This window comes from Ictidomys tridecemlineatus, chromosome 6, assembly GCF_052094955.1.
Source record: "Ictidomys tridecemlineatus isolate mIctTri1 chromosome 6, mIctTri1.hap1, whole genome shotgun sequence".
In the NCBI taxonomy this organism is placed as follows: domain Eukaryota; kingdom Metazoa; phylum Chordata; class Mammalia; order Rodentia; family Sciuridae; genus Ictidomys; species Ictidomys tridecemlineatus.
The window spans coordinates 185,837,956-185,853,819 of NC_135482.1; the positions used below are offsets into that span (position 1 = coordinate 185,837,956).

Below are 15,864 nucleotides of genomic sequence, written 5' to 3' on the forward strand. Positions count from 1 at the left end.
GCTCAGAGTTTTGACCAAGCATTTACCATGGTGGGCTGTAGAGGAGAATACAGCCCAGCTGCCATTCATTGTCCCTGAGCAGTGGACCCAGCCAAGCCATGCCTGGTCTCTTTTACCATGGAAACTGTGAGATGATAAATGGGTGATTTCAGACCACTAAATTTGTAGTAATCTGCCACAAAGAACAGAAAACTAATCTGAAGGGGAAGGAACCAGCCAGGTGAAAAGCAAGGGGAAGGGCTTTCCACGTGTTAAAAAAAGACCGGAATATTCTAGAAATTATCAGAAGGCCATCATATCTAGAAAGGGCAGGTTTAGAGAGGGAAACAAGCAGTGGTAGCCAGCAGCCAGATTATTTTACCTGTTCTTTAGGGAGCATGTAAAGAAAGGGGAAAGCTAGAACTGCAAAGACCAGTTTGGGGGTTCTAGGAATGATGGAGGCTGGGCTAAAGGTAGAGGCTATGGATATGTGGAGAACAGGGAGGCAAGATCCATGGCAGGCCTGCTAATGGTCTGTGACTGGGGACTGAGGGAGAGAGAGGGAACAATGTTAGTCTGGGGAAACTAGGGTGCCATGTACCACATGGGAACAAGCTCAAGAACTGCATTTTTGACCTGTTACGCCTAAGAAGCCGGTGGACATGTCAGTGCAAGCTGGCTGCCTTACCTGGAGCTCAGAAGGGAGAAATACCCAGGGTACTGTCCACAGACAGCACCATTCCCAAGTTACCCACTGTTCAATCCCTAGGGCACTCCATAGCCATTTTCCCAGGACTCACCTCAGTCCTCCCCTCAGCTCTTTGTACCCTCACTTCCTACTGTACTACAGTCAAGTACTAATCTCTGAGGGCAGAGATGGTTTCCTACCTCTTTCAACCCTATAGAGTGCAATCTGTAGAAGATGCTCAGGAAATATCTCCTGAACATTTTCTGAACTGAATCACGGCATTGCTCTTACAATTTCCAGTCTATAAAGACCACCATATGAGTGCATGTGCCTGTCACATGTGTGTGTGAATACTATAGGTTATTTACATGACTAACTAGTATTACAAATAGCAAAAGAAAAATTATGATTCCTATTTCCTTTTCTAGCAATGATACAATTTTGAAATTAGATCAACTAACTTTCCCAGTAAAGTTCCTCTAGAATGTTCTACAAGTGTTTTGTGGAATGTCTTTATAGGGTCTATAAGAGCAGTAGAAAGAAATTATATCAAGATTAGTAGCTGTGGTTATCTTTGGTATTAGAATTAAAAGTAATTTTAGTTTTGTTACCCATTTCTCCACAAGTGCTAGGCAGACAAATATCACCTTCCTATAAAGAAGTAGATATTCTTTCCAAAAATGATCCACTTGGGGCTGGGGTGTGGTGCCATGGCAGAGTGCCTGCTTGGCCTGTGCAAGGCCCTGGGCTCCAACTCCAGCACCAAAAAAGACCCAGTTAGAGGCCCCTGGCTGCTGCTGCTTTTTTTTTTTTTTTTTTTAAAGAGAAAGAGAGGAGAGAGAGAGAGAAGGAGAGAGAGAGAGAGAGAGAGAGAGAGAGAGAGAGAGAGAGAGAGAGAGAGAGAATTTTTTTTTAATACTTATTTTTCAGTTTTCGGTGGACACAACATCTTTATTTTTATGTGGTGCTGAGGATTGAACCCAGCGCCCTGCACATGCCAGGCGAGCACGTTACCGCTTGAGCCACATCCCCAGCCCCCCTGGCTTCTTGATCTTACCCGGCTCTTCTCTTTCTTGTGTTCCTGATGGAGAGCTTGAACTCGAGCTGTCCACTTGCTTTCCTACAAGAGTAAAACCAGTGATGTGTTTGCATTGGTAACACTGAAACCTGCTCAAAATGGGAGCCTGCTTTTCAGTGAGTACCTACGAAACCCAACAGTCTGATAAAGTTTTACTTAAAAGTTTTATAATACACATAGTTGAAAATGTTTAAACCCATTTGCCCCTGATTTTAATCATATACTGTAAGGCAGAGTCAGCAAAGATTTCTATTACAGAGCTAATAGTAAATATTTTGGATTGGAAGGGTTTAAGGAGTTGGTCACCACTGTGGGTAGTCAGAGAACAGCCACCGTAAGATGTGAATCAAAAGATATAGCTGTGTTCCAATACAATTTTATTTGCAAAAATGTTAATTTGCTAATGTAAGGGGCCAAAAGGAAACACCAACATTTCTAGGTCTATGGGTTCTGAATTGACAACACAACTCATGGAAAGGAAACAGAAAAAATTCAGGTAGGACTTCAGTATTTTATAACCACTTCCTTCAATTCATGGGAGATAACACTGTGGTCTCTGGCCTGTTGGAAGCAGTGTCAACAGTCCAGTTCAGGCCCCAACTTTTGGTCTCCGACCTTACACTAAGTTCCTCACTAGGTAGCTGCAGGATAAGAGGATTAGGAGAAGGTTCTGCTCTGTACATGGGAAAAAGTAGACATAAGGATGGAAATTTCTATACAACATGTAGTTGATCAGGTCCTGCTTAGTTAGTGGGGGACCAGAGAAACACTATCAGCTGTTACTGGAGAATGAGTTAGAGGTACTGAAAATAGAGAGGTGACTGACAGGCAGAGAAAGCAGCAGGAGCAAGGCAGGGACAGGATGCTTTGTTCCAGAACAGGAGCTGCTGGGCCCAGCCACTGGAGCATCAGGTAAAGTGAGGCCTGGGGGGAGATAGCACAAGGTGTATGTCCAGAGGACCCACTATGCCAGTTATGGATTCTAGACTTCATTTTGTGAAAACTAAAATCATTGATGCATTTTAGACAGGTCAGTGACAGGGTCAACCTGGCTGCAATGGAGAATGTAGACTTGGGGGAAGCTGGCAAGACATGAGCACTAAACAAGAAGCATCACAGTCCATATTTCAAAATTATACTTACATTTTAAAAAATAACAGTCTATTTTTTTCAAATATTTTTTGTAGTTGTAGATGGACAGAATCTCTTTGTTTATTTTTATGTGCTGCTGAGGATCGAACCTAGTGCTTCACATGTGCTAGGCAAGCACTCTGCCACTGAGCTCCAGCCCCAGCCCAATAGTCTTATTTTAAAAACATAATCCCAAATTCCTAAACTCTAATCTTTGTTTCCTGACTTAAAGAAAATTGCTCCCCCAAACCGCTATGACCAAAATAGCCAAAAGAAAGATTAGGCTGATGATGGAGGTTCATTTTCAAATGATTTTAATTATTTTGTCCAAAAAATGTAGAATATCATCATTTCACCCACGTGATGGTATATTTAAGCTCCCAAAATAAATTCAGGGGCTGGGATTGTGGCTCAGAAGTAGAATGTTCGCCTACCACATGCGAAGCTCTGGGTTCAGTCCTCAGCACTACATAAAAATAAATAAATAAAGGTACTGTGTCCAATTACAAGTAAAAAATAAATATTAAAAAAATAAAAATAAATAAATTCAATGCTTCCATATGCCTTTTGACATGAAAATGTAATTCAAATTGCCATTACGTGAGGGAAGGACTGAAATAAGTTTGCCTACTGTTCTGTATCTACATCCATTAGTCAAAAAACAAGCATTACTGCACACCTATTGTGATTCAGGCATGTGTTAGGAGGCAAGAAAACAGGTCATCTTCATGGTCACTAAAAGAAACAAACACACTTTCCACAGGTGACAGCTATTGAAAATGACCTCACTGAGAAAAACCAAGGCAATGAAAAATGCCTACCTGGTTATCGAGAAGCTGCATCACATTTTGGAAATCCTGGGGATGTGGAGAACGGTCTTCTTTAAACTCATGTGCATCTTTTAATGTGCCTATGTTGGACTTAATCTGCATATTGGACTTCTGGATTTCTGACAATTGCTATAAAATAAAATTCAAACCACCAGCACAAATTTCATATATTTTTTTTAAAAAAATTTATTTATATTTTTTAGTTGTAGGTTAACACACAGTATCTTTATTTATTTTTATGTGGTGCTGAGGATTAAACTCGGTGCCTCGCACATGCGAGGCAAGTGCTTTACCACTGACCTACAGCCTCAGCCCCACAAATGTCATATATTTTTATAAGACTGAAATAGCAACTAAAATCAGGGAACGTGAAGTCACGTTTTAAATCTGTCTGTTCTCCTGGAGGCTCCTTGTGCTTCTCCCCTGTCCCCTTCCCTGCAGCTTTAATGTCTTGTTTCTATTGTTTTCTGGTCTTTCCAGAACATGAAAAACCTTTCTAATCTTAGACAATGGGCTTTAAAAAATGTAACAGGCACAAAATAGTTGCCAGAAACAGAGGAAGTGGGTGCAGATGGTTCTTAAGATAATTCAGTGAAACACTGATACTGTCCAGGAGTCATATCAGTAAACCCAGTAGGGATGCAGTATCTTCTTGCACCCTTTGCTTATACTGTTCCCAAAGTTACCCAGGACAAAAGCCCTCAGAAAACCACAGGAGTCAATATGTTAACTTCAAAAATGAAGGATGAGGAAGCAGACCTCCTACTCCTTATATGTGGACTGCTCACAGTGACTTCAGTTCAAAGAAGGGGGAAAGAGTGACTTTTCAGTAGACAAACTTGCTCTGACAAAAACCTCTTCAGCCAGGTAACTGAGGCCAATACCAACAGTCCTAATTTGTGGAGACGTATGTACCTTTGATGTGATGTGAACTGGCACTTTTTTTTAACCAAGGTCCTCTCTCCAAAACAAACCTACAAACCCAGTCTAACCACGAGAAAAACATTAGACAAATTCCAACAGCAGGGCATCCTTCATAACTGACCAGTATTCCTTAAAATTGTTAGGGTCATCAAAGACAGGATTGACAAGCTGTCACAAATGAGGAGCCTAAGGAGATAAGACAACTATATGTAACATGGTATCCTGGACAGGATCTTAGAGCAGAAAAAGGACATTAGATAAAAACGAAAGAATTCAGAGAGGGACCTTAGCACTGTTCCAAAAACAACTTCCATCCTTGTTTCTAAAACCTGCTGGCCCCTAGAGGGAGCTCAAGGATCATCCTTCAGCACCCTCCTTCCTTACCCCATTGATGACTAAGATGCAGAGGGCCCAGAAAACTCTAGCAGGAGGACCCTACTTGGCACAGAGGATGAAGGTCCCAGCCTAGCTAGCCCTGTCTATTATCCATGCTTATGACCTGGGCAGTGCGGACCAGGGTTGTTCCACAGGGTAGGGGATCATTTCGCAGGATCCTGCTTGCTTTAGAGACCCTTTGCTGGATAGGCCTGTGGTGAGGAGGGGGCTACGCAAGGATTCCTGCTCAGTTTTTCTGGATCAGTTTCCTTCTTCCACACCAGTGATCCATGTCTACCTTTCCTGCCATGACAGGCCTCGAGCTCCTTGGGACTGGAGTAGGGAGGGGGGTTCTGCAGCAAGGCAAGGAAAAGTGACTTCCAGATCCTCTGACCATAATGCCATTCTAATGCTACCTTTCAAGACAACCAATACTGTGAGAAGTTATAGGTTCAGTACTTACATATTCTAATGCTGAATTCTTAGAAGTTAGTTCTTTAAACTCCTTCATAAACATCTCCTTGACTTTTTCCATTTCATCAACTAGTTTCTCTTTTTCTTCTGCTTTCCATCTATCAAATAACTTCAGAAAGTCTTCCTCTTTTGTTTTTTGCATTTCATATTCCTGAAAGTATTAATATAAGGCTTTAAAAGTTCCGATATAAAGTAAACACGCTAAATTTTAAACAAATGGTCAGAGCATCACCTCAAATTTGTTAGCTAGTTTCAGTTACACTTATAATATGCTTCCCATAATGTCAGGTCTGTGTGCAATGATTCTTCCAGACTGCAGCAGCACACAACATCCCTATGTCATCACCTCCCTTCAAATACCTACAGAGGCCAAAAGCCTCCTGCTTTGCATTCTGCTACAGAATGCAAGAATGTGTAAAATGTCAATGTATTTTAAAAGAATAACTCTATTGAACAGTAGAATAAAATTGATACATCGACACTGTATAAAACTGAGTAGAGTAGCCCCATCTCCCTCCAAAAAAATACATACACACATATACATATACACACATATTATAAAAAACATATTATATGTATGTATAGTATGTATATGCATTCATATATATATATACATATATATATGATAGATTCTTCTCAAATACACATGCAACATTCATCAGGAGAGACTGAACGTTAGGTCATAAAATGTTTCTCAAATTTAAAAAGGATGAATTCCTGCAAAGAATCTTCTCCAATCACAACAGAATAAAACCAAAAATCAATAACAGAAGGAAAATTAGTAAATATGTGAAATTAAAGAACGTATTCCTAAAATAACCAATAAGGCAAAGAAAACCTCACTAGAGAAATTAGAAAATACTTTGAGGTAACTGAAAATTTAAAATACCAAAACATTTAGGATGCAGCCAAATCCATGCTCAGAGAGTAAAATATAGTTATAAAAGTCTATACTTCAAAAGATCTCAACAACCTAATTTTATGCCTTAAGAAATTAGAAAGAGATGAGCAAACTAAATCCAAAACCAGCTGAAAAGAAATACTTAATATCAGAACAAAAGATAAACAAAATAAGAACAGAAAAGCAATAGAGAGAATGGATGAAACCAAAAGTTGGTTCTTCAAAAAGATCAACACAATTGGCAAATTTATAGTTAGTCTAAGAAATAATTTAGAGAAATTTAAAGGACTATAAGAGAATATGACAAACATACTTGCACACCAACAAACAAACTAGGTAAAATGGACACATTCCTAGAAAAATACAAATTAGGGCTGGGAATGTAGCTCAGGAATAGAATATTTGCCTAGCTTGCATGAGGCCCGGATTCAATTCTCAGTTAAGTGGGGAAAGGGAGGAATCACAAACTATCAGAAGTGACACAAGAAGAAAAGGAAAATTTCAATAGACTTTGCACAAGTAAAAAGAAAGAAACCGTATTCAAAGACCTCCCAAAGGACTCCAGGCTCAGTAGTGCAGGGCTGTGGTTCCAGCTGCTCAGGAGGCTGAGGCAGGAGAATTGTAAGTTCAAGGTCAGCCTCAATAATTTAGCGTGGCCCCCTAAGCAACTCAGTGAGACCCTATTTCTAAATACAGTATTTTAAAATAGGGCTGGGAATGTGGCTCAGAAGTTAAGAACCCTTGGGTTTAATCCCTAGTACCAACAACAAAAAACAATCTCCAGGGGAAAGTCCAAAACCGGAAGTCCTCAGTGGTAAATTCTACCAAATATTTAAAAGAATAAACAAAAAACTAAACCAATGCTACTCAAAATTTTCAAAAAAAGTAGAAGAGAAGGGATTATTTCCTAAAACATTCTATCAGGACTATATTTTCCAGAGGCAGACAGAGATACACAAGAAAAGAAAATCACATGGCAATAATTTATGAAAATAGATGCAAAAATTCTCAAAAAATACTAGCAATGCAAATCCAAGAGCACATTGAAAAGATCATACACCATGACCAAGGGGGCTGTATGCTAGAGAGCAACATTGGTTTAACAGAAGAAAATCAATCCATGTAACACTACACTAATGGAAAGAAGGAAACAGCAACACACACAATCGTCTAAACAGACACAAAAAGCATTTGATAAAATTCAACATCCTTATATGAAAAGCATTCAGTAAAATAGAAACAGAAGGCAAGCTCTAAAATATTTAGAGAAATTAAAATGACTATAAGAGAATATGACAAATATAAGAAAAGGCACTTATGAAAAACCCACAGCTAACATTATAATCAATGGTAGAAAACTGAAACCTTTCCTCCCGTGACCAGCAACACATCAAGGTACTGCTGCATTGCTTTCACTGCTTTTACCACTATTCAGCACTGTACTGGAGATCCTAGTTAGAGCAACTAGGCATGAAAAATAAATAAACTGTGTCCAAATTGGAAAAGAAACAAACCCAAATCTGTTTGCAGATAACAAGATTGTCTATATAGAAAATCACATAAATATATTTAAAAAGCTATCAGAGTAACAAATTCAGCAAAATTGCAGAGCATAAAGTTAAGAAACAAAATCTTTTTTTTTTCCTATATACCAGCAATGGAAATTAAGGAAACAATTCTTGATCTTTATCTTTCATCCTGTACAAAAGCCAAACTCAAAGACAGGAATTTGTCCAGAAACTCTGCAACTGCTAGAAGAAAACAGGGTCAACACTCCAACAGGTGCAGGCATCAACTTCCTTTAAGATTTCTAAAGCTCAGGAAACAAGACCGAGAATTAATAATGAAATGGCATCAAATTAAAAAGCTGCACAGCAAAGGAAACTAAGAATATGAAGAGAGAACCTAACGAATGGGAGAAAATCTTTGCCAGCTACTCTTTCGACAAAGTATTAATATCTAGAATATATGAACAAATGACATAAACAGACACTTCCTACAAGAAAAAAATACCAATGGCCAACAAATACATGCAAAAATATTTAATGTCTTTGGCCATTCAAGAAATGCAAATCAAAACTACACTGAGAATTCATCTCATTCCAGTTAGAATAGCAATCAAGGACACAAAAAATAATAAATGTTCTTAAAGATGGGGTGGGGGGACACTTTTGCACTGTTGGTGGGATTATAAATTAGTATAACCACTATGGAGATCAGTATGGAAGTTCCTTAAGACTTGGAACAGAACCACCATTATGACCCAGCTATCACTCTAGTATTTATTCCAAAAAAATTAAAGTTAGCATACTATAGTGATATATGCATACCCATGTTTATAGTAGCACAATTCACAATAGCCAAGTTATGAAATCAACATAGATATCTCTCAACAGATGAATAAATATGGTATATATACACAATGGTGTTTTCCCCAGCCATAAAGAAGAAGGAAATGATGTTATGATGGATAGAACTAGAGAACATCATGTTAAGTGAGATAAGCCAGACTCAGAAAGTCAAGGGTCATGCATTTTCTCTCAAATGCAGAATCTTCAGAGAAAAAAGGAAAGAAAAGGGACCTCTGAAAATGGAAGAGAGACCAGTAGAATAGAGAAAAGAGAATTAGGAGGAGAGGGAAAGGGGAAGTTCAAGAGAATGAAATAGACCAATTTATGTCTGTGCCTGTACAAATATATAACAATAAATCCTAATGTAATCTATGATTATAATGGACCAATTAAAATTTTTAAAAAATTATTAGGTCAGTATATTTCATGTTGTGTAAATTCATCATTTTTTAAATAAGAGAAAGAGAGAACATGTAGAAAACAGTATTTATCCGTGAAATGACTTGTTGTTTCCCCTAGAAAAGTCATACTTCCTATCATCATACAGAAACCAAAAACAGTGTATGCTATACTACTTCAACAGTGAAAATAAAAGAAATGCTCTTCTGTGATCTCTCACTTTCCACTAAGTATACTGAGGCCAATCCTCTGTGGATCAGAGATGACATAGCTGGTACCCATAGTGTACCTACTCCAACCCACAGTGGTCAGAACTAATAACATCACAGTCCCCTTTCCCCCACAGGAAACCCTGAGTAACTCTGAACAGGACCTTCCAAGCACCCACCAGGGCTGACACATGGATGAGAAGAAAGAATGAGAGTTCTGATGCACAAGAGGTACTTGACCCAATGCTGATGGCTCTGAATATGCAGTCAGAGGGCCATAAGCCAAGTGCAGATGCCTCACAGGGAAATTAGGTGCTTCCCTCAGTGCATAGTCAGCAAGAAAGTAGATATCTCCATTCCACAACTGCAAGAAACCCAAATTCTGCCAACAACCCAAATAAGCAAAAAATAGTGTCTTCCCCTGGCCTCCAATAAGAAAGGTAGCCCTGCTGACCCCTTGATTTTTGGCAGTGAGACTTATCAGACTTCCAACTCAAAAAAAATGTAACATAAGATAATAAATGCAAGGTTTTTAAGACCAAAAAATTAACTGTATGCTGTGTGAATTTCACCTATTTTAAAAAATAGAGAACTATATTTCTAGCAATGTGCTTTGGAATAAGATACTAAAGAGTAGCTTAACAACACAAAATGCAATCACATTTTATTGTGCCCTACAAACTCTCAAGTGTCTTGTATTTTTAGTAGAGTCCATGGCACAACTGAATTACATAGTTAATTATAATTAGTAGACCATTAATTCAGAATTTTGCAGCCTACCTTAGAGAATCTGATTGCATGAGCGTGCTGAGCAGTCTCTAACTGAGACTTGGTAAGCTGCAGCTGCTCCTTCAACATGTCCACCTCCTTCTGGAGCTTGTCCGTCTGAGCCTTTGTTTTATACTCTGTTGCAATGGAAAATCTTGTTAAAACACCATCTCTTATGAAACTCATCTGAAAACTTACAAGGCACAGTTCTACAGATTCAGCAAAGGACACTGCTCTTACTTGGGATATTATTACTTGTTGCATGCTGTGAGCTCAGTTTTGCTCCTTAGTGTTTATTTGGAGCCCTTCATATGTTTGAACAAAGAGTTACTTTTAGCAGAGTCTTTCAGCCACCATACTGAGGCTGGATTATCCTACAGAGACAGTATGAGAGCCCTGTTCATGGAGCAATAAAGCTGACAAGGAATAATCCTAGTCACTTTGACCCAATGGCACTCTGGGCTCTTCTTTAAGATGCCTGTCTCAATCAGAGAAGGAAAACAAGGGCTTTCCCTGCAAGTGCCACCATGCTGAAATCACTAAGGCCACCATCCTTCTGGCTCCCACCGAACTCTCCTGAAGACCCATCAGTGCTAATACAAGCAGAGGGCTGGCATTCAGAATGCAAACTCAGGCAGTACCCTGTCACTAGGGCAGAAGCGAGAAACTGAAAAGTAGTAAAAAGAAGCAACAAGTGAAGGGAAGAATACTTATGTACATGTACTTACATGAAGATGTACACATGACTGAATGGATATACATGTGTCTGTGAGTGTAGACATGAAAGGTATGGAAACCAAAGTAGAAAGTCAGAATCTCAAAGATGACCTGAAGAGATAATACTCATTTCAGAGGCTGAAATACTCTCTGAAACGAGTATGAGATAGAGTAAGATACTGAAACAGAAAAGAAAGAAGGTCAGTTTCACACTGAAGAATGGTAGGTTAATTAAAATATTTCATCTTTCCCATTTTTTCAATATACTGCTATATTCTAGCAGTGGTCTGTGACTTATAAATGGAATTTTATTTTGTTTCTGCAAAGCTTAGCAATTCCTTAAACAAATCTATTTACCGTGATGGGCAGGAACAGAAACAGACTGGCCCAAAACGAAGGAGTAACATATCTAGATACTAAAAACACTTAAGATTGTAGTAAGAATTCCTGTGGGTTACTGTAGCAGAATGCTTTGGTCTGCTCATGGAGAAAGAGATCCTACATTTTTTGCTTTTGAGAACACTGAAATAGAAGAAAACTTGGTCCCTTGGTAAGCCACAGAATCCCCTCCTCTCTCTTGCATCTTCATCTCCCAGCACCCAAACACATTACCTCTCACACCAAATGAAACAAAATCGTCACATTGCTCCCATATTTTGGTCCAGATTATGCCTCATGTCTCCCTCCCAGCAAATGTTATTGACATCAACGCCTGTGTTCAATAGGACCACTTCGTGATTCTCAGCTCAGCTCACCGAAATTGGGCTTTTGTTTCCACCAGTTCAAGGTACCAAGAACTATCTTGACAACAACGGTCAATTTCCATCTGTATCTTACTCTGTGCCTCAAAAACTATTGATACACCTGACCATTGCCTCCTTTATGAAATACTTTTTCCTTCGGTTTCCATAATGCCCAAAGATGTTATTTCTCACACTCCACCTGCCCTTCCTACTGGTGGGCTGGCTTGGGTCTTTTGATCTCTATCTAGGTGACATGAGCCAGCCACGCTTTCCTTCAGAATCCCAGAGTCCTACCTCCAGTCTGGGTCTTTCTCTTTCTGGACACACAGATCTTCAGAACACCATCTGCATGTCTACTGCCTGTGTGATGGAAACATACCCATGGCCAACACAAACTTTCTAGTCTCTTCCTCTGCACTCAAACCACTTCCTACCTCCAGCACTCCATCACAGTAAACATCACCGCCGCTTACTCAAACACGAGGACAAAAAACCAGGATCATCTTTGCGTCTTCTCTTGCTCTCATGCTGAGTCACATCTCTATAGATTCTGTGTCTAAACATTTCCTTTATATTTTTATCTCTTTCTCTGCCCTGTGACACCTGGTTCAGGCTATCATCTTCTCTCACCTGGGCAGCTGTGCACTCCTCCTTTCTGCCCCACTGTTGCTCCTACAAACTATCTTCTACCCATAGATAGAAGAGTGCTTTAAGGTACAAATGAGATCACGATCCTTCTCTACTTAAAATCCTCCAGTGGCTTCCCACTACACTTCTAAAGACATCCATATTCCAGACAAGGCCTTGCCAGCCTCCTGAGGTCTGGCCTCTGCCCCTCTGGGTTCGCCACATGCTGCTACCTTACTTACTCCTCCAGCCTCCTTTCTGTCCCTCAAACATGCTGTCTTGCCTGCCCTACTGCCCCTTACAATCAGTGTTTCCTACACCTGGGATACTCTTCTCTGATTCTCACCAGGCTGGAACCTCTTCATCATTCTGATCCCTGATAGATATGGCCTCCTCAGCAAGGCCTTTGCTGACCACCTGGCCACCCTCTCTCCCATGTGCCTGTTTTATTACCCTCTTCTCACTTGTCATCACTTGAAAAATTCCCTCTTTTATTTGTTTGATTCTTAGCCCCTCCTGTAGAACATAGCCTCAAGAGATCAGGACTCCTCTGTTGGGCTTCTGGTCATATTCTTAGCACCTAGAATACTGCACGCACATGGCAGGGGCTCAATATTTACTTACTGAATCAACGAAGATGATGAATCTTTCTTTTAAAAGGATCAAGAAACACACTGGACCGTGTCTCACTGAGGGAAAAAAAGGGAGGAAGAGCAGAAAGAAAACAGCTGTGAGACAGCACTCACTCCTTACCAAGGTGAGAATCATCAGGGTGGCGGCGTTGAATGTGGCTTTGTAGATAAGCTTGGTTCATAAAGGCCTTTTCACAGAAATGGCACTGAAAAGGAGAAAGCACAAATCCATGTGTCAGAATCCATATTGAACTGAATCCATACCTAATTGCAAATTCAGACCCAAAGCACTACCCCTTGGGGGTTTTCTCCCCAAAACACACCATCCTAGCAAGTACACTAAAAGCGTGATTAAAAAGACAAACGTAAACCTACTGCATCCTTCCCAAACTCAACTAGTGACGACTACCTCTTGACAGATAAAATAGTTCTTCTGGAGCTTTCTGGAACTCCGGACACAGTTCCCATTAGCATGGTGGTTTCTACCCTGTCACTCCTAAATTGTTCATTACACGCCAGCCATGTGGCTTCTTTCTGTCCCTCTAGCATGCCAACCTCAGAGCCTTGGAACCTTCTTGACACTCAAGACATCATTCATTGAGCATCCTCTCCCCTGGGGGCAATCATACCCTGAACAAGGCCTTCCCTGAAGAACCTCCTGCCAATCTCTGTCACGTTACACTGTCTTGTTTTCACAACTGTACATCTCACCAGATAATATTTTCACATTTATTTCATTATTGCTTGTTTCCTTTTCAGTCCCTCTAGGTTCTTAAAAAGTAGCTTCCCAGACTGTCTTTCCTATTCATGGCTTCATCCTCTGAGTACAGCATTAACATATAATTGAACAATGTTTAGAAATGTTTGATCTAAAAAATGAATTTTTCTAAGGGGGAAAAAGTCAATTCTACCAAAAATTTCTATTCTTCTACTTTTACACTGATTTGAATTTTAGGCAAAAATTCAGCTTGTTTCATTTATATTTCCATTCCTGGATCACTCTGAAGTGAATTATGAAATTCATAAATTTCACTTGCGAATATTTCAGAATATGTCTTTAAAAGATGTGGGCTTTCTTTTAATCATAATACCATAATTCTAATATCATAATAGAAATCATAATATCATTACTCTGCCTTTCAACATGTGAAAATGAAGGACTTAATAAATATCCAACATTATTTTATCTTTCCCCTAAATTTCACATTTTGTCCAAGAAAAAAATTTTGGTTGTTTTGAAATAGGATACAAATAAGGTCCATCTCCTGCAATTGTTGTTATGGTTCTTGAATGTCTTCTAGTCTATAGGCTCCCCTCTCTCTCTCTCCTTTTTTCATTGCTAACCTTTTGCTAAAGCAATCAAACACTGGTCCTGCGGATTCTCTCCCTCTGGACTTAGCTGTTTTCCTCCCTGTTGGGTCATGTAACATGTTCTTCTATTTGCTAGGCCACCTTACTCTTAATTAGTCTAGTTATATCAGACTTCAGATTTTGGCTTAAAACACAAGCATTCTGGCATATATCTCAGCATTGTTGAGAACTTTAAAGCATCTTTTTAAACTTCTCTGTTCATGTTAAGTGCTCTGGTTCACCCACAGGACTCGAGGGACTGCCACATTGACTCTGATGTAAATACTGGCTCTAGGCCTGTGCACTGCACTAGAAAAAGGGAAAGAGGAGGAAGCCATGCCTCTCCCACTCTCCCAGCCCAACCCAGCATGCAAGCCAAAAGGTGTCCTAACAGTACAGCAGTCTTTCCAACCCCCCAGTTCCCTTAGGCAACAGAAAACCAGGACATGGAATATTCCATCTTTAAGCTGTAATGCTGCTCCATTTGCAAACACAGAAGATTTCAGAAGGATTGCCAAACATAGATAAGATGAAAAAAATGGGGTAGTAATATTGGGGAGGAGACTAACACACCACCCAATCAAAAGGAGTGGGGGTGAAGGAGAAGAATGGAGGTATGGGGAGGGAAGTGGGATAGGAAAGAGAATCAAGAAAAAACATGGAATGCATGGATTACTGGTGGGGGAGGGCTATAAATCCCAGGAGCAACAAAGATATTCTTCACAATTTCTTCATTCCCTTCACAGAACACAAAACACAAGGGAAGCATGCATACTATAAAAATAAGATATTTGATAAAATAGAATAAGTTGAAAAAAGAAAGATAAAAACATACAAAAAGCAAAATCAGAACTAAGACATCATCATAGAATAAATTTTTTTTAAAAAAGCAATAGGACATTTTTTTTAAAGAGAAGAGTGAGAGGGAGAGAGAGAGAGAGAGAATTTTTAATATTTTATTTTTTTAGTTATCGGCGGACACAACATCTCTGTTTGTATGTGGTGCTGAGGATCGAACCCGGGCCGCACGCATGCCAGGTGAGTGCACTACTGCTCGAGCCACATCCCCAGCCCAGGACATTGTTGAAATGGAGTCACTAACTGAAGGAAATGCTGAGTTCAATAAATCAGTAATCATGGCGAATGCAGATCAAAGGACAGAGACTAAACTAATCAGTCAGAAGCTAACTTCTGACAAAAGAACTGACAAAGCCAATTCAACACTGATAATTGATCTTCCAGAAATAGAGGACCCATAAATGAAACAAAATTCAAAGACTGAATACAAGAGAATTTCCCTGAAATAAAATAAAGGCTGTAATTTGCAGACAGATCCTCAGTACCAAGACATACCTTACTACACTACTAGGCTTTGACAGAAAGAAGGAATTACTTAGGTAGAAAAAGCAAATCAGCCCCAAGAAGGAAAAGCGGAGGCCCATTCATTTTCTCACAGCTACGTCTACTGCCAGGAGACAAAAGAACCATATGTACAAAGTTCAGAGGGAAAGTGTGACCTAAGAATATTCACCCAATCAATACATCTTTCAAATTTGGAAGAATTGAGAGAATTCAGCATTCATAGGCTCTATTGGTAAGAATCATTTGGACAATCCAATCCACAAAGAAAGGGATCAAACTAAAGAACTCAAGAATGGAGATGTTGAGGTATGGGTAAGAGCATAAAT

At 39.6% G+C, this 15,864-nt stretch overlaps 1 protein-coding gene across 5 annotated transcripts in view; it reads right to left on the bottom strand.

Moving 5' to 3' along the window:
* Nucleotides 1-15,864, bottom strand: part of Dzip1 (DAZ interacting zinc finger protein 1) — a 64,519-nt gene that overhangs the window by 33,360 nt on the left and 15,295 nt on the right. For 4 of the 5 annotated variants that reach the window (XM_078016215.1, XM_021729956.3, XM_078016218.1 and 1 more), the window contains 5 exons: nt 12,948-13,032; nt 10,120-10,244; nt 5,469-5,630; nt 3,698-3,835; nt 1,725-1,787 (listed from right to left, as the gene is read on the bottom strand). In XM_078016215.1, coding sequence (XP_077872341.1) covers nt 1,725-1,787; nt 3,698-3,835; nt 5,469-5,630; nt 10,120-10,244; nt 12,948-13,032 — 573 coding nt within the window. The remainder of the gene's footprint in view (nt 1-1,724; nt 1,788-3,697; nt 3,836-5,468; nt 5,631-10,119; nt 10,245-12,947; nt 13,033-15,864) is intronic. The other variant, XM_040281653.2, reaches the window with a different exon arrangement.